The sequence below is a fragment of the Manacus vitellinus genome, unplaced genomic scaffold (assembly GCF_001715985.3).
Source record: "Manacus vitellinus isolate BGI_N305 unplaced genomic scaffold, ASM171598v3 scaffold_17_pilon, whole genome shotgun sequence".
Lineage (NCBI taxonomy): Eukaryota > Metazoa > Chordata > Aves > Passeriformes > Pipridae > Manacus > Manacus vitellinus.
Genome location: NW_021939256.1, coordinates 13,842,965 through 13,868,804, shown reverse-complemented (window position 1 = coordinate 13,868,804; position 25,840 = coordinate 13,842,965). Strand labels below are relative to the sequence as shown.

General features: G+C 38.9%; 1 protein-coding gene across 3 annotated transcripts in view; it reads left to right on the top strand.

The window, feature by feature from the left end:
• Positions 1-25,840, top strand: part of SEMA5A (semaphorin 5A) — a 327,493-nt gene that overhangs the window by 98,338 nt on the left and 203,315 nt on the right. For all 3 annotated transcript variants that reach the window (XM_029958921.1, XM_018070097.3, XM_008922830.4), the window contains one exon: positions 20,339-20,438. In XM_029958921.1, the coding sequence (XP_029814781.1) occupies positions 20,339-20,438 (100 nt within the window). The remainder of the gene's footprint in view (positions 1-20,338; positions 20,439-25,840) is intronic.

The window sequence follows — 25,840 nt, the reverse complement described above, 5'->3', positions numbered from 1 at the left end:
CCACCTTGTCTAGGTCTCTCTGGGTGGCAGCTCTGGCCTCAAGCTTACCAAAAGGTTCTCTGAATTTGGTGTTATCTGCAACCATTGCAAACTGCATTCTGATGCCTCCCCTTGGTTGTTGATTAAGGTGTTAAACAGGACAGGTCCCATGATCAACCCTTGTGATATTCCACTTGTTACTGGCTCAGGTGGAGTAAGGGGTATTAAATATTTACTCTCTGTTCTGGATCTTCCAACTGGCTTTTTAGCCCTCTTGTTTCCCACCTGAAGAGACAGACCGTAACTTCCTAGTTTGCAGTAAGACAATGCTGAGATAAATTACATCCTCCACCATTCCCTCATCATTGAAAACAGTCATTTTATTATAGAAGGTCAAGAATTATTTACCTTTGACAAGTCCATGCAGTTCTCAGTCACATTTTTCTCGTCCATATGTCCAGAAAAATGCATTCCAAGAGAACTAACTCCATAACTTTTCCAGGAACTTCAGTGAGATAGACTGGTCTTTAGTTCCTGTATTTGTTTCCCTGCGGTTACTTAAAACCTTCCTTTGTCTCTGTGACTTCTCAGAGATGAAAAGTGGCTGGTTATCTTGGTGTTATCTTGGATGCAGCTTGTCTGACTGCATGCATTTGTATAGACCAAGATCTTGCAAGTCATCCCTGACTCACGCTGCATCTCCTGTTGGTAGTTCTTGAACGCCTTTTGCTAAACAACAGATACCTTTAGTACCTTGTTGGTGGTATTGAGTCCCTCAGCATCATCTGTGTCTGCTGGCACTAGGTTGCCTGCCCAATGCAACAACAGGCTTATATTTTCCTGCTCAACTTCTCATTGCTATTCGAGCAGTAGAAGCTGCTCTTGTTGCCCTTGACATTTCATGCAAGTCTGAACTCCCTTTGTGCTTTGTTTAACCATGTCCCTACATGCCCATGTGGTCTTTCTAAATTCCTCCTTGCTCGCCTTGTCCCTGCTTACACCTCATACACACAGTCTTTTTGCATTGGAGCTGCACCATGAGTTCCTTGCTTCACCAAGACAGTCTTTTCATACATATGGTTGTCATCTTGAGTATTGGGGTGAAGTGCTGAGGAACAGTTGGAACAAAGCAAAGAACACTTGGATGATGTTTTCTGTAAAAACCTAAGACATTTAATAACTTATCTGACTTTTATTATTTATTTGAATTGAGATTTTTTCCATTAGTGTCGCAACTTAGAATGAGTTCCAAATAGTTTGTAGCTATGAGGATGTAGAGATTAAGATGTATTATATTACATATTGCATTCCTCCTGTTTTTCTAAGAAAGCACATGTGTACGTTTTTTGTTCCAATGAATTAGAATTTATTGAATTTTAATTGAAAAAAATTTGTTTCCATTCTTTTCATAAAGTTAAAGAAAATAATGTTGTGCTTTTTACAGAAAGTATTTTGTTCTGGCATTTTAATGGTTTAATAAAAGTAATGGTACCAGCTGTCCCTTTATTCAGTACACTGGAGAATGAACTAAAATTGTTGCATTCTTTACTTGGAACAACAAACCATCAGTGTATTGTGAAGGTGGGATCTTTATCACTGTTTTGTTGATGGACTAAATAGTATGAGTTACTCTGATGACAGACCTGGTTTCCTTAGCAGTCATATTATGTGTATGATTTAGTTTAAAATGTTATTTTTTATCATGACATTTATACACAATGTTGTAAATTAAAGCAATTGAAATAGCACAGTTAAAATTCTGGCACTTCTTAATTTCACAGACTAAGAGATTAATGGATGTAGTTTTTGTATATGCAACTGTAAAAGCAAATAATTTGGACTCATTATCAGAGCTACATGCTAGGAGTTGATTAAAAACATGTTGTTTTATGAATCCGATTCAGTCAATATTTAGGAAAGTAGCTTGAATTTAGCCTGATCCTGCCTTTTAGACCTTTCTTGTTCTTTATCATATTTAATTTTTAGTGATATCCTTCTGGTTCTAAGTTACTATGCTAAGGCTTTTTGGGGCCAGAGACCTACTCTGTCATTTTGTTTCAGTTCCATCTTTTGATGTAGCCAAAGAGAGTGTCACAGTTAGGGTTCACTGAACAAAACCAATTCCTTTTGCTGTAAAAAAATATGTGGGAAATACAACTATATAGAAATATTTATTGTTTCTATATGTGTCAGATTTTTAATATGAGATTTAGTAAGATTTTCAATGCCAGACTCCTTCTTCAACTTGTGGTAAAAATATCATTAATCAGTGCATATCCAAGACATACCTTAGCCTTTATGAACTGACATATCTTGAAAAATATACTGACAAGCTGTAGTTCATACTCACCACAATGATCTGTTGGGAGTCATTAGTAAATATTAGAAAGTACATGTGGAAACATATTTGCAATGCAGTTTACAGTATGTGATAGCCATGGTATAGTAACCATGGCAGTAGTGGATAAGGGATTGGTCTTGGTGATCTCAGAGGTCCCTTCCAACCCAGCTGATTCTATGATTCTATGATTCTATGATTCTGTGATAGCTAGGTAACATAATTGGTGTGGGCACATAGCATTTCACTTGTAGTTACAGGACTGCTAGTTAAGGGAAAACAGAAGTTATGAAACCAAAGGAAAAAATGCCTGAGAGGTGTGTCTTTGAATCTGTATGTTAGGAATGGACTACTTGAGGTACTAAAATATAAGAAGAGAGAGATGTGTGAGAAGAGCCACTCTCTGAATGAATGGAGTTGGCAGGTTTCAGGAGTCTTTCTGATTTCTGTATTTTTTCTGCAACATTTACTGGCTTCATCAATGCCTAGGAAAATGCCCTTTGTATCTATTGATGTTACATTCGTGCTAGACCAACACAGAGTCGACAAATCAATTTGTAAAAGCTAAAACCCCTTTAATTTGATTGCTGCATTAATACCCTATTCTGTAAAGTCATCTCATACTAGTGTTAGATCCACCAGAGCTAAATACTGTGTGGGATGCTGAACATCAACCAAGGCTGACTGGTATGGAGTGGTAGGTACTTTAAAGCTTGTAAACTCAGTACTAACTTTACAGAGATATCAACAGTTTTGTTTTATTTATAACTGACTGAAGCTTGTTTGTTTGGGGTTTTTTTTGTAGTTTCTGGTATGCCAAAATAGCAATGTACTTATTTGATTTGTCTTCCTTTGAGAGGGAGGGTAGATGGAGTATAAACTATTAAATAAAACTAATGGAGTGAGAGTCTGGTGTAGCGTATGGATGAACAGCTGCAAAAAACTAATAAAAAGACAAAATAGTCCCCAGGAGTTGTCATAGTGAAATATGGAAAAGGAGTGTATCTACTGAAAGAGCTTACTTTCCTTCCCACTGGCCATCAAAAACTGCTCACTTAGGTGATGATCCTGTCAAGCTACCTTGTGAAGAGAGGCATATACTATTTCTAGCACTGATTTTCACAGCTAAATAGCTTTAGTTGAAGACTGTGATACATCTCCTGATACCAAACGGCAAGAATTTCACTCGCCAGTTGAGAATTTTTACTCAAGTACTTTGTTTTCTGCTGGAAGAGGAAAAACAAGGTGCAGAAGCAGGAGAAATGCAGGCACTTTCATGGATTTTTGACATGATCTAAAAATTGGTTTCATTTTATATTTCATACACAGTGGTAATAACCATGTTGTAATTTATTTATCTGCATAATTAATATTAGGACAGCATAATGCACCTTTGCACTCTCCCAGAAACTATAAATAAGGAAGTCTTAGATCAGAAAATGTTGGCAGCTTTAAAATTTTTTGTCGTAGAACTTCCTTAGACTAGAATAAGGCATTTTGTGTCATGCTAGGAAGCTGGAAATTTCCTTTTCTCGTTATTTAAAGTTGTTAAGACCTATCATGGAAAACAGACTTATATAAAAATAGATCTCTAAGTATGGGATGGATTGACAAGATCAGCTGGTAGTGTGCAATTCAGTGTTTTATGTGGTGAAACTAACTGATGATGCATGTTCCCTCTTCGAAGTTCTTTTCTCTCTCACTAAGGAGAAGTCTGCCTCCAGATGTACAAAGATGTGCTAGTATGTTGAAATTCAGGCTTAAAAAAAAAAATCTGTCTGCATATGTAACATGCAGGCATCAACGCTGTCTCCGTACAATCCTTAACATCCACTGGTCAGATTATGTGACCAATACATCTGTTCTAGAACAAGCAGCAGTCACAAGTATTGAGGCCATGTTGCTGAGAACTCAGCTGTGTCGGGTAGGACACATCTCCAGGATGAAGGACCACTGCCTCCCTAAGATCTTGCTTTATGGTGAACTTGCCACCAGCTGCCGCATGAGAGGAGCCCTGAAGAAAAGATACAAAGAGTCCCTGAAACAACATCTTAGCCTTGGCCATGTTGATCAACATAACTGGTCTACTCTGGCCTCAAATCGGGAGGCCTGGAGACACACCATCTGTAACACTGCTGCTTCCTTTGAGAATGCACGCAGGATCACTCTTGAGGAGAAAAGACAACGCAGAAAGAATCGTGTCTTGCTCAATACACCACCTAAGGAGTCTTTCTGCTGTGCCTTTTGCAATCGGACATGTCTATCTCGTGTTGGCCTCATTAGCCACCAATGTGCTTGTAACAAATGTGGATAGAGCCCTTCCCAAATCTTCATTCGCGAAGCCTAGCCATGATGATGACTAAGGATTGATCAGCTATACTGGCATAATTCCAATAGAGGCATTAGAGTCAAGAGATTATAAATCATGTGTAACTTAGAATTGGGGGAGAGGAAAGAAGGTGCAGGGGACAGAATAGACACACAGAGACTCACAGTGGGAGATCATTGATCTATGCATATGTTTCCATCTGTTTTTAACAACATGAAAAGAAGTATATACTTAAAATAACTTAAGAGTTAAGAGAGAAAAAGTGCTTAAATAAGCTAGTTATTAAACATGGAGCCTTACAATTTTCATTTTTATTAAATTTTATTATAGTTGGATATGCTTTTATTTGCATATAGTTATGAAATGCTAGCTCTGCAAGTGTATTAGGGTTTACTGATGGTCAATTTCTTGGAAAACAGACTCTTGGAAAACATACTCTGTTAATAGAGTAAAGAGATGTGTTTAACCCAAACAGCTAGAAAAGACTATGAAAACCAAATTTGCTCTATGAGAAACAATGTATGTTTATAAAAGCTGAACTATTCTTATGCAAAAAAACAAAGCAAAACGGTTGAGTGGTGTAATATTTGTGTAATATTTCCATCATTTCAAAATTTGCCTGCTCTACAGAACTTTTGTGGTAGCTCCCTGCGGATCTGAGCTTTTATTAGGTTTAAAGAAGAAAGAAACCCAAAACAATCAACAAAAAGTGTAAAAGTAGTTACAGCGGCACCTTGTTTCCCCAGACACATGCATTTGCTGAACTTTGAAATTGTCAGACCTGTCAAAACTCAACTGAAGACTCTGTCTGTAGGCAGACCCCTGTCCATGATGTAGAACTGAAGGGACCGTCACAAGTGCTTAGCAGTGTGTGAATCAGCTGGAAAAAAAATTGACTCAAATCCAGTTTTAGATGTAAAATTTTAAGTATTGACTGTCCTGCAGTTTACCTGCCTAAAATTGAATTACTTTGCCTCTTCTATCAGAAATACAGTAAAGTTGTGCACTTGACTTAATTGATGCTGAGTACAGCTGAGATCATTTGCTCTGGGGCAAATCTCATTCTTCTGTGCTCTCATAAAATAAGAATTTAGGGTTGTGCTGTCTCAACAAAAAAAATCAGTTTACATAATTTTAGAAGCTATATTTAGTGATAATTTAAATACATGCTTGTGCTGTAACAAAGTTATCTGTTGAATAAACATGCTTAAAAATAGCATGTCTCAATCCATAGAAGAAATGAACACAAACCCTTCATTTCAGCTTGAGGTTAACCAGAAAAGAAAAATAGCATAGTTATTTTTTGATTCCTTGGTTAGGGAATCCTAAGAAATATATTTTCTTAACCTTACTCTCTGACCACCACAGAATTCCCTCACTTGATGTTTGTCTAAGTAATATAGACTCAGTACATCGCTCTGCTCATTTTATCCTGTGGTTTCCGCATGCAGTGCATGCACTTAACATGTGCCAAGAGGAAATAACATGTGGGCTGAATGAAGAAGGATATATGCCGTATGAACTTGTTTTTGTTTGTACTCGCTTCTCTTTTCCCTAAGCTTGTTGCAAGTTACCTTTTAAACTTATAGTAATCTACTAAGATGTTCAGTTTTTACTGCTTTTTCCTTCCTTTCCTAGTTTTTCATACATACGTTTCAAAGACCTCCTGCCAGCTTCTGCAGAGAGATTAAGGTGTATTGCTTTCCATTCCCTATCATCGGTTGGGTTTTTCTTTAAATAAAGATGATTCATCAGTGAAGAAAAGTTGATTGCTAGATATTGCAACTTTGGTTTGTCTAGATGACAGGACTATGAGATTGCTTGCACTACCTTGCCAAGAACCAATTCTTCTTAAGGAGGAAAATAATTCCATTGCCAGCTTTATACTTTTTTGTATCGAATCAGGTTTGCCTTTAATTTTGTATAGGAGATTAAGCTTCTGCTGGGGAATGGCAACCTTCAACTGTTTACTGTTAATTTAAAAAATATGTCTTTGGAGATTGAAGGCTACTATCCCCTTATATTTCCCTAAATCACTAGTATCATTGATATTCATTCCCATGAAAACCAAGGAATGGCAGGGACTGAATTCTCAAAGCAAAGGGCTTGCATATTGGCTGTTTCCACACCCCCCCACCCCCATTCACATTTTAAAGCAAGCATCAATTTACAATTATTTTGGCATTCCAGCCAAGCAGTGGACCTTCATAGAATGTTAATAATTTTAATAAATTTCTGATAATATAAAATCAGTAGTGGCTACAATAGCTAGTGAGATGCAGAGACAAGTCCTGCAAGCCTTTCTATGGCTGATTTGTTCTGTATTGCCCTAATTTGGATGTTTACAGCATGTGAAGTTCCCTGATTGTTATTGAAGCTGCAAAATGAGAGGCTCCTACCATATTCTACTAGCTGTACAAAGTGGGCAGATGGAATTAAAATCTGGTTTTTTTGTTCTTTTTCTTTTTTTCTCCTTCTTCAAAAGAGCTGTATTTTTTATGGCGATGAGCATTTTTTACTAAAAGGTTGTAAAACATCCAGACTGGATGAGAAGAAACAGATCAGCAACCAAGAAATAGAGCTTGTAAGCTGCTATAGTTCTGTTAATTTCTAGAAGTTATGATGTGCTTAAAGCAAGAGAAAGCACAATATTACTTTGATATTTTTCCATTTTATTTTTTTTTCCATGAGGCAATATTTAAAGGTTTTTTTTCATAAGATGTTTAAGGTGTACTCTGTCCCTTTTACTGACAGCTATCAGTGTGAGTATTCTACCAATCTACCCCTTGGAAAAGGCATTAATGAGGCATATCCATTCTTTCTAACTCATAGGGCACAGTATAAATTATGTTCTGCTCAAGTTTTAGTTCTCTATGCATAATCTCCATGCTCATTCATGTAAATTCAATTCTCCTTCTTCAGGGACTGCATTGCAATATATGTCCAAAGCTACTGAATGGTGACGGAAGAAGAAGTACATGTATGTGGCTAGTTAACATCGCACTGCTAACTTGCCTTGGGTGTAACCCATTTGTGCCCAGGTCTTCACGGAGCTCATGGCTCCATGGTCATCACAGCCCAGCAAGACACCTCTGTGTCATGTGAAGCAGATGGCCCTGTGGGCTCCACCTCTGGTAAGAGTGCCCACACAGCCTGCCTGGCCTCTCACAGAGGTGGCAGCAGCATGGCTCTGCGCTTTGAAAGAAACAGCTTAAATTCAGTTCTTCTTCATTACTTCTTGTAAAGAAGTCTTAAAAGGAGTGGCTGAGGAAACTGGAGAAAAGGAGGCTCAGAGGCTCTCTACAACTACCTGAAAGGAGGTTGTAGCCAGGTGGGCGTCAGTTTCTTCTTCCAAAAACCAAGTAATCAAGAGGAAATGGCCTCAAGTTGTGCTAGGGGAGGTTCAGGTTGGACATCGGGAGGAATTTCTCCACTGGAAGGTTGGATAAGCATTGGAACAGGCTGCTCAGGGAAGTGGTGGAGTCACCATCGCTAGAGGTATTTAAGACACGTGCAGATGTGACACTTGGGGACATGTTTTAGTGGTGAACTTGGCAATGCGGTGTTAACAGTTGGACTTGATGATCTTAATGGTGTTTTCCAACACAAACCATTCTGTGATTCTAAGTAACCTAGGCTGCTAGTTCAGAAAAGATGTCACCAACTGCAGTTCCTGGCTCTTTGATCCTGGGCAACTTTGTTTTCATACTTGGTAGCGACACAGTTTTTGGAAAGACTCATTCCAGTGGTCTTCCCTTCCAGATTCTGTGCGATGTCTATGGGGCCCAAACTGCACTCACTTGGTGTCACCTGCTGCCCTTACTAGGTCACTGAATGTTCCCTTCTGCTGCCTGTCACTTTGGCAGACAGGTCTGGGGAAATCGTGGCCCACCCTTGCGCCTTACTTGTAGCTCTAATATTTCCAGGAATCTTAAGAGGTGTGTAGAAAAAAAATTTGTTAATTTTTCATTTTTCTTCCTAATTTCTTAAATAACCTTACAGAGATACTTTGTGTTTGTTAGATTTGTTAGGTTTGTTAGGAAATAGAGAAGTGCTGTCAGTGCTTCTTCAAAGTGTTTTTGGTTTGTTTGTTTGTTTGTTTTTTGTTTTTCTCACATTCTTTCTTTCCTGTCTCCCTTTTGCAGCACTGCTTGTTTGCTGTCGACAAGACTATAGGACACTGGGTAGAGCTGATTTTGTGTGACTGAACATGGTAGATACTTGTTACATGACAATTTGTCATATCGAGGTTGGACCACCCGTTGATTTTTCATGAGCTCGTCTTTCCATTTCCAGTGCTCACTTCAGATTTTGTCTTGAAGGATTTATGGACAAAGAAATATGGTTCTTTTCTACCATTTCAGAGAATTAAGAGCTCACCATTTTACAACCAGGTCTACAGTAAATTGACTAAAGTAGTTGTTAATAGTGACAAATACCTGGACTTTGGCAGTGCCTTTTAGAACAAAAGTAAGTTCTACAAAGAGAAGTGTTTTTCGTGGTGTTGTGGTTTTTCCTTTTCTTTTTCTTGTTTGTCACTTTCTTTTTCTGACTTTGGGACATCTTTTTGGTTTTGTGGTGGAGAGTATGTTCCTTTTTGAAGTCCTGGCTCCAAGCTCTTACAAAGATTAGTGTCAGGCTTTGCTCTGTATAACCTCTGTGTCATGATATGTCTTATTTTGTTGGGTTTTGTGTTTTTTCATTAAATATCTTCAGACTTCAAAATATTTTATGAGCTGTAGTCTTGGCAGAATTGATAGAATCAAGAAATTTTATTTTTCTAAAACAATGTAAATGAAGAAGTTTAGTATGTTCATATGCCAACATAAATAAGAATGAATCATCGCGAGATGGTCAGTTCTAGAAAAAAGGTCTTGCTATTTGAAGCATAGATATTTCCAACTAAAATAACAGGGCATAACTGTCTATGGGCAGTTGGCTTTATGTTTCTGTTCCCTATAATACCTATATTAAAATTCAGCAGATTTCTTTACAAAACTCTGTCTTGAGGCCAAATACTGATTTCCTATAACCATTTGTCATGGTTTGAGACCCCCAAAAATCCGATTTCTGAGTCCAAGCCCACCTCCCACGATTCACCCCAGTGTGAGAGGGGTTTTCCAGACACAACACAAGACTCAATATGGGGGGAAGGGAATTATATTACAATTATTACACAAATAAATACATATATACATAATCCTAACTATCTCTCCTATGATAAAGCAGTATTTACATTGGATCAAATCTCTTTTCCCTCCAATAAAAGTCCAGAAGGGAAGAAGGAAAGATCCTTTCCACGTTCAGGGCAGCAGTGTCTTTCTTCTTCAATGCAGCAGTTGTAGTTGGATTGTTGTAGCTGGATCTCTCTCTCTCCATTACACACAAAGGGGTCTCCTCTCACCCCTCTCAGCCCTTCGGCTATGAGCGAAGGTCTCTCTCCTGTGGACTGTGATTGCCGGGACGAAATCTCGCTTCACCACGTCATATCACGAAGTGCAGGGGCATCTTCATGACAGTCCCTTTCCTCAGGGGATTTAAGTTCCCCTTGAGTCAGAATGTTTAGGGTAGCTTTCAGTTCAGTCCTTGCCCTAAATGTTCTATCAGAGCTCCTTTGCTCTGTCTCAAAACTACCAGCATGGCAGCAGCGGGGCGGGGGGGGGAAAAAGACCACTTCCCCCGCATTCCATCTGGCCATCCCGGTGCAGCTCTGGGATGTCTCTGAGCTCTTCAGTCCTCTCTCCGGTGCTGCTGCATTCCAAGACTCCCTTCAAGTAGGGGTCCACCCCCTCCTCCTAGGAGGGGTCTCAAAGGGGTTTTGGGGGGAGCTCATTCAGTTCTTACCCCAAAACCGTCTCTGTTGAGCTTAGTCCTCTCTCTCTCTCCATCAGACATCTCTGTGTCTCTCTGCTCAGCTGCATGCCGTCTTGTTGCTTGTTTCTTATCTTCTTGGCTTTCAGCCATAGCCTTCCACTCAGCGCTGCCTCTGCCACCGCTTTTCTGTCTTCTGCTGCCCACTCACAGTGGAGAAAACTCCCCAGCTCTTAGCTACAGATACTTGGCGCAGTCTAATACTGTTCCAAGTTCCTGCAGCCCCCAGCCGAGGCTGGGGGGGACCTAGCCCCCAACGGGGCTCCTGGCCCCTCCGCTCCTTGTGGTCTCAGAACATGGCCACTTCTCCTCCAACTGCCTCATCCCCTTCTTTTCAGTCTGGTGTGATATGTTTGAATTTTGCAGGGGCGCTGATTGAGTCAACATCAAGTGACACCACCCCCTCGGGGGTTACCATTTTTTTAACTCCAGGGGGAAAAACACTTTTTTTCCCCACCATGCCATTACACATGATTTCCATCAAAATGAATTCTCTGGCTGGTTGACAAAGGCAGCATGTAAGTGTTAAAACATGAAAAGTTAAACCCCTCTGAAGAGAGGGCACGACTAAGGATGTCAAGTGTTTTACATGATCAGTCTGTCCCTCTGTGTCACATTCAAGAAGACTGGCAGCAGCAGCACAGGGACCAGAGCTGGTAACTGTAAGGGGTAGTTGCACACTGGGAAGAGCATGTAGGCTGTGCTAGTTGGGGCGTGAAGTTAGTGTTTTTTAACTGTGCTGGTAGAGCTGAAACTGCTTTCATCTAGGTGGGAGTCCAGTCTTTTTTCCTTACACCTTCTTATATTTGTATGCAATATGTGTGTTTGAACAATGAAGCATAAATAATTCCAAACCCTTGTTTAGAAAAGTAAGAAATAAGTAGTCATTGCAGCAGATGTTACTGTCTCTTCCCTTAGGGCACAGACAGTCATAACCCAAATTCCCTTTAATTATCCTGGTAATAGACATATGCACACACATAAGAATGCAGAAATATGTGCTTCTAGCTGGGGAAGCTCTGTCAGGACAAAGAAAACAGGAAAGCAGGCTTTATTTCAGACCTTGAAGGTTAGAGCAGATTGTAAAAGCATGTCAGGGAACCAGGACAGGGCAACTGCTGTGTGCCCTTCCTGGAGAGCAGTAGGCAAATGCTGGGGGCAGCCACTTTTTGCCTAGTGAGATAAACGATGAAAGATGAGAAGAGTGGATAGAAGGAAGTTTACAATAGGCTTAAGAAAGAAGTTCCAGTTTTCATGCATTTAAAGTCAAGAAACATATACTGTAATTATGCTTGATTGTCTGTTTTTCCCATTAATAATAAATAAATTGCTTACAGCCCTGCCTCATTACCTCCAAAATTGTTCTGAAGCTGTAATAGCTGTTCATAAAATGAATGCCCAATAAACAGGTGGTGAACTTTCTGGAAAATGTCAAGAGGTTTATGGTCTTGGGATCTGTTTTATTACAAATAAATGGAGGAGAGCTGGAGAAGCTAGCAGGGCTTCTAGATAAGGCTAGAGATACATATTTATTTCTTGGCCTCTGCAGTTTCCTTTGTAAGGAAAAGCAAGTTTCAGGACTGTATTAAGTTTTGTTGGTTAGTAGAAAGAAGGCAGCTGGCTTGTTTGTGTAATCTAGAGACCTCCAAAACATTACATCTTGAAAGGGAGCTGTAGTTTTGAGGTTGCTTTGTCTTTTTGTTGGTTCTTTTTTTTTTCTCCCCTCCCTCTAAGCAAAGATGAGCACTGAACTGCAGATGAAGATCTGACATGTTTTCATGTTTCCAAAGGAGAACCAAATGTAGTGTGGTAAGACTTAAAAGAGGAATCTTTTAGTTTGTGGTTGCTGATTTAATCATTCTGGGCAACTTTGCAACTTCATCTTTTCCTTTATGGAGGATTGGATTGCATTAGCTAACCCTACCTAAACAAAATTTTTATTTTGTTTTTCCCTTTGTAGGAAGAAGTGATGTTTGTTTTCTTATATCTTCCTGGATCCCCATTTTAGAAACTGTATGGTTCTTAATGTCCAATCATTAATTACCAAAATGCTGATATTTTTCAATTTTCAATTATCCACATTAAAAAGTTTTCATAATTTCTATAAGAAATATTTTAATTCTCAATTTTATAAAAAGTAAGGGGTTAACTACTATAAATTTAGTAGTTATGTTACTGTTAATCCCAGTTATGATGTCCACATACGGTTAATTCTGTACACAGCCTAGGAATAAATGTGTTCTCTATGGTGAGGGCTATGTGCAATGCCTTTTTCATTAAAGTGCAATACTGAGTATTGTAACATGTCTATCTGTCCTAATCCTTTCATTATGCAGAGAAGCATAAAATGGCGTGAGCTGATGCCATCTTTTTGCTCTTGAACTAGTACTCTTCTCTGCTAATGTTGTGTTCAGTCTGCTTCCACTGTATTCCATTTAGGTTATTAGAGTCCTCTGGTAGCAAAGACTGTTAGATCTGTTGCATCCATGACCCTCTTTAGCCTTGACATATGCATGCTTGTGCCATATAAATGAAATAGTGGACATGGGACATGCCAACTACATTCTAATCTCAATAACAGGTGGATCAGAAATTTCTCTAGAGCATTGAGCTAGTATTCTCTTGGCTTTTCAATTTATTATTATTTATTTTAGAACAGCTTAGTCTCTTTCTGTGAGGTTTAAATGTTAGAGACTTGGTTTTTTTCTGATATGTCCATTTGACTAAGGTTCTTAATGTGGTAGTTTGTCATTCTTGTGTATTAAAAATTACAAAAAAAGCACCTTCCTGGGCTCTAATTCATACTGGTGGAGTGTATATGTGCCTAGCACCTAATTTTATGTTACTTGGATATTTTCTTGCTCCTTCTACGCAACTTCAGCTCTGGAATGGAAATGCAGTGCTGGTACTACTTTTAAGCTCTACTATTGTAAGATGCATTAATAGTTGTTTTGTCTGTCCCTGTAATCATACTAAAGGACAGTATTAGGAGCCATGTAGAAAGGGTTAATGAATGCCCAGAGTGTTGACCCGAGGCTGTAACTGTAATGATTTCACAGTTAATGAATCCAATGGGAATATGCCCATTGGGAAAAGTCCATTCTAGCCTGTTTTGCAACAGAGTTAGGCTAGCATTAGAATAAGAATTTGGTCCAAAATAAGTAAAAATAAAACATGACTTTGCAAGTATGTAAAGAATAACTTCCATTTCTATGGTTTTAAACACTTTGTACCGGAAATAGAACCACCATAGTTGTGGTGGAGCTTCACAGTCCTGAAACCTGAGGAGTGCACAAAGTATTTGTTCAGATGTAGCGTAGGTTTCTCTCAACTACAATGACAACTGGATAAACTCGCGTGCCTAATCTGGGAGTTTGTTTGCAGTTGTGTTTTCAGGAGCTCATCTAAGGAAAAAAACACCTGTATAGGATATCCTATATTGTCACTTACATCTTTGTAACTATAGCTTCTTTCTATCGAGTGTTTACTTCTTTTTTTTTTTAAATGTATTGATCAAAATTATTTAAAACATTGAGTCATTGCATACAAATGCAGAGCAACACATGCTTCAAATAAGTCCTAGAAAAATAAGTTATTTTGTTGACAAACTAAACCTCAACCCCTTCTTGACAAGTGGGAGTGAATTGTGATTGATTTCAGCAGTAATACAGCTGTTCTTTTGCTGAACTGTCTTGATGGCATCGTCCTTTTTTGTTGGAACCTGTCGAATAGTGTTTGCACGTATTTCCTTTCTTCGCTCGAGCTGTGGCATCTTTTATCCTTTCGTCTGCAGTCAGTCAATAACTTGCTAGCCAAGGATGTGTTTAATGCATTTCAGTGAGGAGAGAATATAGTGTGAAAAAGCTAGGAAAGACTGGTAATTGGGAATGTTAGGAAAAAAGTATAGACAAAAGTGAATCCTAAAAGATGCAACAGGCTCTGTCATGCCATTTTTCTTGTCTTTTTTTCCCAACACAGACCAATGCTTGTTATCATGAAGTTGTTCACAGTGAAGTTATTATTCATAGATATATTTATAATATAATGGGAATTTTAAAATTAGAACAGTCACACTGAATTTATGATGCACAGAAATTACTGAAGAAAATCTTTTCTCAGTCCTAGGTCTAAAATTGTTAAGGACTGTGGAGTCCTGAAGCATCACAAGTGTGTTTACAAGTGCACCTAACTGTGTTCTTCAAAAGCAAATGTTGCAAATAAATCCCCAAACGGGACATGCTGAATGAGTGAATACTGCCAGCCCTGACACATTGCTGAATAGTTTCCCCTGGGGTTAACGGGACAGTCATCACAGCAGCAGGGGTAATGTAGTGGAGTCGAGGTGGCAGAGAGACTTCGGACATTCTTGCTGCCTTTGAAGAGGACAGTAATGTAACTGGAGTATCACAGGAAGAGATCTAAGTTAGGTTAAAATCATTATACAGCTTCATGAAGATGGAGGTTATTGTATAATCCTTAGATTAGTTACATTCAATTATAAAATAACTTTAGCACGCAGAAATATATTTTCATTTTCTTCTGATAAGATTAGTGAATTTGTTGTACTGATGCCACCCAGAGACTTCTGTTAACATTGCAAATCTGCTAGTTTTCAGCTACGGTGTTACTGTTGTTGCTGTAGTCATTGTGGTATTATTATTATTGTTGTTACTTAGCTAATAAAATTTCTTCAAGAAGGTGGTACTGTGCATATGTTTGACTTTGTGCTCACTATTTTCAAAAAGGACACTATGGCATGAGATGTGACACACATATACCATAAACACTACTGATATTTTTAATGTCTACATTAATTTTTAAATTAAATCATGAAATCTTTATTGTCTTTTGACTTTGTTATTTACCATTAATGATCACTTCTGAATTTGGTTCAAAACATTCCACTCTATTCCTTATTAGTCATTACTCCATTTTACTGCTTACTGTAGCTCTACTTTGAAGTGCTGAATAATGAAACTTAGGTTAGAGGGAACTCTGTGATTTCATTTGCAAAGAACTGTAGACCTCAGCCCTTGGCAAGTCCTTGGACAATGTAAACCAAACAAGCTGTGGCCTGTTGGGCAGATACTAAATTTAAAGTAAAAAAGAGAGAGATTTCTGGTCTTTCATTTTTTTTAATGAGTATCTAATGTCCTCCTGCCTAGCTTTGATTGTTAACCTCCTTTGTCTTTAAACCTCTTTAGGAGACTCCTTTGACCTTTCCTAAGAGCTGAGGGGACTTCAATGTGTTTGCTTTGCTGTAGATTTATGGATGATGCCAAACTTTGTTTCATATTAAATGTAAGCTATTAACCTCCCATGCTCCCAAAGCCTGAACCCCCCAGGAAAACCCATAGCATGTGATTCCCAGCATGTTAAAGAGAGCTGTAGCTTTTTCAGAAAGATTTTTTTCAATATCCATATTTTAGTTCCATGGGAAAGTGTTTCTTTTGGGAATGTCTTTGAGTTATAAGGCCTGCAGATTTCAGTACTGTAATAGCAATTGAAAAAATATTTTTCTTTGCTAAGGGTAATTATGCCTTAAATGTACCAGAAGGACCCAGCGTGTGTTGGAGATTGGCTGTAGTCATGACTGTATGTATGCCATAACACAGTTTTCTGTGGATAACTTTAACTCTTAGACCAATATCTGCAGAATGGTAAAAATGCCCATTTTTTTAAGAAGTTTTTTAAGAAGTCCAGGCCGAAGGTGTGTTTGAATAAATGCTTTCAGTATCAGGAGAAAGAAGAGAGAAGTCAATAAAGGGCTTGGTGTTTTACTGTGTTGCACATGAATTGAGGGCAGAGGAAAGGGAGTGGAATGCCAGAAGGGGGAGGATTAGAATTGGAAAAGGCAGAGATGTTACTGTTTGTCACCTGTGGTCGGCAAACAATATGATTAGGTTACGTGTTGGCAGGCCAGCTTAATTAACTTACACATTTATTTATGGTACTGCTGTAGTATACAAAATGTACAACTATGTTATTTTGTAAAGCCTGTCAAGTTGCATCTGCATAAAAACCATTAATAAAGTGAAATTATAACTGCTTACTACTTTATCATTATTTTTTTAATTGAAAAAAATAATTTATACACCTTTAATAGCTTTTTATGAATTTTGACTTTAACTTGATAACTCATAACAAAACTGAAAAGTCTTGTTTCACCTTTGGGTTTTCAGCTAGATTTTGCTGTTTTGGTGAAAATAAATATAATTATTCTGTTAATTAGTTACATAATTCTTCTGTAGCATAACTCACAACAGAATTTCACTAATAAACTCTTTTACAGTGGACATGGGTTTGTTGATTGTCCTTTTTTTTTTAACAGGCACTGCTTTTGTATTCGTATTCCCTTACAAAAGGGTCACGAAGTTGTAGCTTTATCTCATAAAGGCTTATTCCTGGACAACACATGATGCCACTGTGACACATGAGATACAGTTTCAGAGTGTTTGCCAAAAAAAAAGAGCTCTAACAGCCATTTACTCTCCCTGACCTTATTCCCTCAAGCGAGTACACTACTGAATGCAACAAAGACAGGATAAAATAATTTATATTTTGGAGAGATAGAGAGGAATCAGATTTCAGAGAGATTTTTTAGCAAGGTCTTTCTTAGCAAGTCCTCTCTTCTTGTTCTCTAGCCTAGGCTTGCCTTGCCCTCCTGGCCCCTGCTCACTTGCTCCAAACCTTGTAATGGTCTCAGTCACCTGCTTGCTGTACCTTGAAGCTTTACTGTGTCTTGCTGAGACAGCTTGACAAGTGGAAGGAAATTGAGTATTCGAATCTCAGTTTTCCCTGTAGTCTTCTGGCACTGCATTACCTCTGTGTACTGAAATGTCTCTGGCCTCCCCATGCTATGGGGAGCTACTGCTTTCCTCTTCTTTCAGAAAACTAAGGGTCTCACTCGTTCTACCAGTATGGAGCTGAGGTAATTCCATTCTCAACTGCTTACCCTGTTTCTCTTTCAGAGACTGATGTTTCTAGAGCAGGTCTGGTTTTACTCGTGTGCAGATCTGCTGGGGAGCCAGTGGCATTCTCAGCTGTACTTATTTGCACACAGCAGTATAAATTTGAGTGTTAGTACATTGATAACCTGAGCTGCACTTTGTCAGTTTAGTAGGTTTGTGTGTGGTTCTGCAAAACTGTTCCTCAAAGACAGTAACTCTGGGTGCAAGCAAAGGTAGAGGGAGCCCAGGGAGCCATGACTTCCATCTCAAAGTGTGAAAATTCCCTGTATGTGTGCAGCAGCACTTCCCATGGCTCGTGCAACCATTTGGAAGAGGAACATAGCAGCCAAGGGACTAAACCCATATCCTTGTCTGTCCTAACAGACCCTTTTGCAATTTCTGCCATTGGCTTGGCTGGACTCTCAGGATGGGTATTCTATTCTTTTTTTTTAAAGCCCTGTTTTTTATCATAGTATATTTCGGGTTTTGATTTTAGTGGTTATTTATCAGTATTATGATTTTGTCTGAATTTCTGCTACTTTATAAAATGGTTTTCTATCCATTTCTGTCTCAGTCACAGTGCTTAATATAAGGAAATGTAGCCTCTTTGCATCTCTCAGAACTGAGAGCTCTTTCTGATTGGGACTGTGTGTGTATGTATGTATTTTTTCTGTGAAAACTATGTGGATATTCTGTGTCCATGTGGGAAATGTCTGAGGCAATTAATGGAGATTTTAGATACATTGGCTGATAAACTGATAAACTTAATTGCATTTAGCTTTCATTTTTTGTTCTCTTTTTTTTTTTGTCTTTTTTCCAGTAAGTGAGATTCTTCATGACTTACCTCTGAATTTTTTCATCTTCATATCCTACCTAATTTCTTAACTTTTTAGAACTTCGCAATTGATTTTTTCGTATGAAATGCATGACTGAAAATTTAAGGTTGCAAAATGAAGTACAGAAAAATTAAAAAACACTTATTTTAGGCTTACCTGTGTAGCCTTACATATATAAATATAAGTAGATAAATAAGTATGTATAAGGCTACACAGGCCTATAATGTATATGTGTGTGTATATTGTTTTTCCTTCTTCAGAATCTTGATAGGTTTTATGTACAGCATCTGCAGTAACAGCTGATGTCAGTTGTAATCATAGTTATCTAATATGTGGCCGCATCCCCTTTCCCCTACAGCGTTCAGATCCTGATTTGAGAACCTATCCAACACAGACGGAATCAACAGTGAATTTAGCTACAAGTACTGCAGAACATGTACAACTGGCATTGCATGCCTGAAATTGCCCAGATGTATACAGGCTGCCATTAAAAATGCAGAAGTTAGTTTTCTGACACCCAAGTGATTCTACTTCACAGTTCCATCTGTTTTTTCCAAAGTATATGATGCTACAGCTTTTGCACAGTGCTTTTAATGGTTGTCTGCAATGGTTGAACATGTTTTGACACAGAATAACATTTTTCTCCTGGGCCCATTCCTTAGGAATGGATAGCCCACTTGTGCTAAAATTTTAATATTTAAATGAGGAACAAATCATCCTGAAACAGGCACTAGACATGGATTTGTTCAACTCAGATATTTGCAAAAGGAAAAATATGCTCATGAGTGAAGAAAGAAGCTTAGAATGGATCTTGTCAACCTGAGCTGCAACTGATGATACCAGTATCAAAAATTACACTTCTACAGCACCCTCGAGAGTGGATCGGTTTTTACTCTGTATTCCAGATGGTCATGACCATGTGCTCAACTTTGGTCTTTCTGTTGAATGTTTCACATCTGTAGTCTTCAAATAGATGGTTCCACAGCCTGTTGTGCCATACATACCTAGCCCTCTTCACCTTTCACATAAGTTCCGGAGCACTGCTTTGTGACTACATTAAAAAAAAAAACAAACTTCAATCAGCATTCTGAGAACTGTAAAACTCTAGAGGATGAGGTTTTTTTGTACAACTGGACCTTTTTTTGAGAGCCATTTATATTGTTATAGCAATTTTAAGTATTCTGTGTGTCTATTTACAAAAAGTAAAATTAAAAAAAAATCATGCTCTGTTTCCAGAACACTGTGTTCATGTAGACAAACTGTTGTGTGTCCAGTTAGTGATATGAATGCAAAAATAACTACTACTAATTAAAATATTTAAGGATTTGATGTGCAACTATTTATGTGTGTTTAAGTTTGAAAGTAGGAACAAGTTTGTATTCTGAATACCAGTAATGCTCCTTGCTGATTTTCAGCAACTCACTCACTTGTCTGCCCTGCTTAATGTAGCACTAAATTGGTCTGAGAAAGGCGGGTGAAAAAAAAAAGTTCAGTGAATGTCAAGCATTTTTTCTTTTTCATCCCTCATTTCTCAACCTTTTTATCGTGAAAATGGTGAAACGTCAAATTTATTTGTTTTTCTCATTGTTTTTCACTTGATTGGATACTTTTGTAGAGAAAATAAATAAATAAATAAATAAATAAATAAATAAATAAATAAATAGCTAAATAAAACCCTAGTCCTCAGCTGCTTCTGATGCATGGAAAATAAATTTGACTTCACTTGAGTATGTACCAGTGAATTGCAATTGTACTGTGGTGTTTTCTGCTTTACCTAAGGAGGAAAAACATATCTGGCTTACAAATGAGACCAAAATATGGATACTTCGTTCAAGTGTGTGTTGGGTGGCTGCTCTATATGTTTTACAGGCCTGTGTTATAAATTACATGGCATGGTAGTGAAAGTCTCCTATGTTTCCTTAGAGAACCATATGGAGAAAACTTGCAGCCCCACCATATCTGCAAATTTAATGGTACCTGACGTACTACATCTAGAACATTTATAGTAACAGTTGTATTTCTTGATTGATTTTAGAAATTGCCCCTTGGTTACATGTGTTCAAAGCAGAAGATGCTGTGGACTTCTCACAGTTAACATTTGACCCAGGACAAAAAGAGCTTATTGCTGGAGCAAGGTGAGAAATCTATTTTCTTTTCATGTTGCATCAGACTGGATTTTACGATTTGTTGATAAGTAATATTCAGCCATATTCCAGTATCAGCTTGCTCTTATGTGACTCCCTTGCCTTCTAGATCCACTAAACTGAATGCTATATATGTTTATTTCTCTTTTCCCTGACCAAAGTTAAAAGATGGATTGCCTGGTGTCAAAGTTCATAGTGGCTTACACTATTCTCATTTTTAAGAGGACTGTCCTGGAGTACACAAACTTTGGATGCATACAGTAGGACAGGCAGATACTGTATGACAATGTGACTAAAGTTACCACTGCATGAAACTTATGATGATCCCAAATTTGGCTACACAATATGGCTCTTTGTTCTTGAATGACTCTAATAATTATTCACTACAATGCCAGAAGTGATCTGTTAAAGACTGCAGAATTAGTGGTAAAGTGTTAATTATACTTTTTGCATGGTGGGACAGTACTTTGCCAGCTGTGATCGACAGTGACACTGTCTTAGATGTTAACATTGAAGCAGTGACAGTCCTTGAGAACCATTTTTTTGTCTTAGGACATGAAGTATAGTAAAACATTTTGGTTGGCAAAAAAAAGTAATCATCTAAACTTATTATTCAAACCTGTCTTCTGAATATGTTTTACCCTTGAATTAACAAAGCTCTAGTCACTGTTGAAAAAAACCCCAATTTTCTCTGCTCTCTTTTTTTATTCTCCATACTGTTAATCTTGGCTCCAAATCTCAGCAAAAAAATATGTTTGTTTAAACTCGTGCTTTTGAATCACTATGGGATAAGCTTTGGATGATTTTGTTGAATAAGCAGTGACTACAAAAAAATGCCAGCTGTCATTTCTGCTTTTTGGAAAAGATGTAGTACAGTTAAAATATTATTTTGGTTTCTGTATAAGTTAATGCTGTTTCTGAGCTTCATATCTCTTGTTCTAAAATTGCAAAATTAAAAATATTCAGTGTTTTTAAAATTACAACAGAAATTTTGTTTTCCAGAGTTCAGTATAGTTGGCTGTTATTTGTTAGTAGAATTTGTTAGATTTTTCTTTTCCTTATTCTGCATTTTCATTCTAAATTTTAACCTTTTCCATGGCTCTGTTGTGTTTGGCCATGGAGATCTTACTTTAGAATGACTGCATTTGTCAGCAGGTTTCTCTAATTGTACCTGCACACTTTTCTGTTCTTTAACCATTGTGCCAGACTATATGGTTAAAGTTGTTATATGTCATGAAGTCCTAAATTCAGAGACTAGCAACCAATTGTCAGGATGCTGTAGTTCCAAAATTGCAGGTGTTCATCTTACTGATTATGCACCTTTTGCATGTAGTTCCCCCTACACATAGAACGAATCCGTTCACTGTGAATATGATATCAAGTTTTCTGCTTATTTGCAGGAATGGATTTTGCAGCCTTTCATGGTGTCAACTGGCTGCACTGATGTGTTTTTTTTTTTCCTTACTGCACTGTTTTTACTTATCTTTCATCCAGGGCCATCTGATTTGAGCATTAATGTTACCATACTTGTGCTATGGCCTGTGGACAAAATTTTAGTACAGTTTTCTTGTGTGTCTACCTCACTGGATTCACATTGGCTCTTTGAAGAGCCATTTAAAGAATTAATTTTCTATCCTAAGCCACAAATATGCTCTCATAAAGACATTGAAGAGAATGCATTGCTAGTTCCTTCTCCCTGGTGAAGTATCTTTTGATATACAGTTATTTCTCTAAAATATTCCAACTTTTTTTTCTGTTATCTTCTTGTACTAACACTGCATTAGTGAAAAATTAATAACCACGTGTAATGTGATTTCAGTAAGATCTGAACAATTAAAAGTTCCTTTATTTGTGAAAATGATAATTTGTAGCCCTCTAACATGGTTTTGTATTTGTAGAGAAGGGAAAAGTGCAGTGTGGCACGTGACAAAGCTACAAATGAACTTAGATTATGCAATTTGCACTGCCAAGAGAAGTAGTCCCATTATGATTTACTTGTCTGGCATCCCAACAAAACCAGAGATATTGTGTTTGTGTGGCAAGCCTCTGGTACTGGAGGGGGCTACAGGGTTGGCATCTCTGAGAAGCAGCTAAAAGCTTCATCTAGAAGCTTCTCCCATGTCCAACAGAGCAAATGCCAGCCGGCTCCAAGATGGACCTGCCACTGGCCAAGGCTGAGCCCATCAGCAATGATGATGCCTCTGTGATAACATATTTAAGAAGGAAGAAAAATTATTGTGCAGAAGTAATTGTGGCCGCAGAAGAGAGAAGTGGGAATATGTGAGAGGAACAGCCCTGAAGACGCCAAGGTCAGTGAAGACAAAGGTGGAGGAGGTGCTCCAACAGAGCAGAGCAGAGATTCCCCTGCAGCCTGTGGTGCAGACTGTGGTGAGATAGGCTGTCACCCTGCAGCACATGAAGGTCTGTGGGGAGCAGAGATCCACCTGCAGCCCATGCCAGAACAGGGGAATGCCCAAAGGAGGCTGTGACCCTGTGGGAAGCCTGTGCTAGAGCAGTCTCCTGACAGGACCTGTGGCTCTGTGGACAGAGTATCCCACATTGCCAGTTTGCTGGTAGGACTTATGATCCATGGAGAAACCAGAAGTCCATTCCTGAGGGACTACACCACGTGGAATGGATCCATGCAGTTCACGAAGAACTGCAGCCTGTGAAAAGGATCCACTTTAGAGAAGTTCCTGGAGGACTGTCTCCCATGGGAGGGACCCCATGCTGCAGGAGAGGAAGGACTCCTCTTCCTGACGAGGAAGCAGAAAGCACTTGTGATAAACTGACCATAACCCACATTCCTCCATCTCCCTGTGCTGCTGGCAGGGAGGAGGTAGAGAATCAGGAGGTAGAGAATCAGGAATAGAGTTAAGCCCATGAGGGAAGGAGGGGTGGGGGGAAGATGTTCTTAAGATTTACTTTTCTTATCCCACTCTGATCTTGATTGGTAATAAATTTACTTAATTTCTTTCAATTGGTTCTGTTTTGCCTGTGATGGTATTCGGTGAGTGATCTCTCCCTGCCCTTAACTCATGAATCTTTTGTTATATTTTCTTTCTCCTGCCCAGTTGAGGAGGGAAGTGATAGAGTAGCTTTGGTGGGTAAATAGCCTACAGCAAGGGTCAGCCCTCCACATGCTTGCAACTCTAGGCTTCTGTTTTAGTAAGTTGGCAGTGCTCTAAACCAGAGGAATGATTTTCACAGCTGTGTCCTGTCTCAGCTTAAGTTCATAATTGGTTTTTTCCACCTTAGTGGAGTTTAGTGAAGTCTTCCCAAATTATCAACCAGCCTACATTTCTCTGTCTTAGAAACCAAACAAAATAGTTTTGTGAAAATTTCACACTGTTGGAAATTCTTAAATCCCTTTTCCATCACTGATATTCACTGCAGGTGACTGTTTTTCCTTTTTGAAGTTCTACAACCTCTAAAGAAATTTATGATTTGTTTGTCTTACCAAGAATGGTAGCAAAGATCCTAGTGGGGATCCAGACTGCACTCCTGTTGGGAGTTGCCAATGTCATGCAGCTACGTGGAAAGACAGCAGCAACTTGAACAAGAATTTCATCAAAAGAGAGCAAAATTTAAGGGGTTATACCTGACTAAGGAAGAGGATCTGATAAGACAAAATGCAGTGCTGCAGGCAGCCCAGGATGATCTGAGCCAGCTGAGGACTCAGCTGATGGAAGCTCATGCAGAGATGGAGAATATCAAACCAATAGCTACAGTGTCAGAGACCACCAAGCAGGAAGCCATCGATGAAGTGAAGAAGCAGTGATAAGAAGAAGTAGCTTCAATGCAGGCCATTATGAAAGAGACTGTGACTGTGAGCTCCAGTATCACCACGGGTTGGAGCAGGAACGAGCTCAGTGGAACCAATACCGGTAGAATGTGGAATGGGAAATAGCAGAGTTAAGATGGTGACTGTCTGAAGGGCATGAGGAAAAAAAAACTAGAAAATTAGATGAAAAAGGCACAGGAAGATGCTGCTATTTTTTTTTCTTTTTTTTTTTTTTTTCCACCCTGGCTTGGCTACTCCTGGGAGCCAACCAGGAGAGTAAGGAGCATTGCCAGGCCCATTTGCAGGTGATTTAAAGAGTCTCTAGGGAGCATGGCGACCCGGAGTGGGCAAACAGGGTCGTGGCATGCCAGTGAGGGCATTTTGCATGGCAGTTCACACAGGCAGGGTGACCAAGAAGGGCACAACCATGGTCTAGTTGGCAGGGTGGTGTTGGGACTCAATGGTCTCAAAGGTCTTTTCCAACATGGTTGATTCTGTGATTCTGTGTGATTCTGTGATCCTATGATGCCTCAGATGGTGTCTCCTGGAGTGATAGAGAACTTTTGATCTCATTGCACAAGGTTCTTGAAAGACTTTAAACTGTAGTAGTGTGTATTATTCTGTTTATATATGCTTAAAAAAAATTAACTGAAACTAGTTAGAAGTGTAGGGAAGGACTGCTGGAAGGCAAATGAAGAGGTTGGTGGAATTGTAGTGCAGGATAACAAGGACTGAGTGTGTGTGCAGTACCTGCCCATAAATCCGTCAGCAGGTACATCTAAGGAAGGAAACAGCAGTATGAGCTATACAGTAGTGTTGGCAGACAACTGAATCAGTTTAAGTTGGTCATGGTAATTTAGTCAGGAAACAATGATTTTTGTTACATTTTACAGGGGCGAGCAAAATAAGAACAGAAATATTTTGGAATAGAGATCAAAAGGGACATTATTCCATAATATTTTGCTAAAGTAGGCAATAACTGGAAAGGTAATTACTAGTCCTATACTGTGAAGATTAGTCTTGCCTGTCCAGTTTGGGAAATAAAGGTGGTCTTCTGATGTCTGTGGCCATTCTGTAGTTGCTGTGCAAAAATAGATTGTTAACAATTGTATCTGCTCCTCTTTCCCCACCCCCAGCTTCCACGGGTCATCTTTCAGTCCTTGTGAGGTGGTTATTTTTGGTTGATAATTTTATTTTTTTATGCAAAACATCCAGTTCTCCTATAGGTCTTGAGCTGGTTAAATTGGAGTTTTGAAGCCTTGTTTCAGTTTCTTTACACCATCTGCAGTAATCTATGAACGGTACCATTCCAACACTAGTAGGTAGGTATGGCCAGTCTTCGTGAACGAAGATTTGGGAAAGGTCATTACCCTTCGAGCCTGCGCAGTGGATTTTTTAGGTGAGACACAGTGTGTGCTGAACTGAGCCCACCCTTTAATCCTAAGGTTCATCTGCCGGGGCCGAGCGAAGCTCGGACGGTGGCAGCGAGGTCCTCAGGACGTAGGTTTGTTTAGAGTGACCTTCTCTCAGATGGATGGCCTTACAGGGCTGACAAGCTCCATCTGCCTGGAGGAGTTCCCTGACCGGGACTCGAACCCTGGCCGCGGCG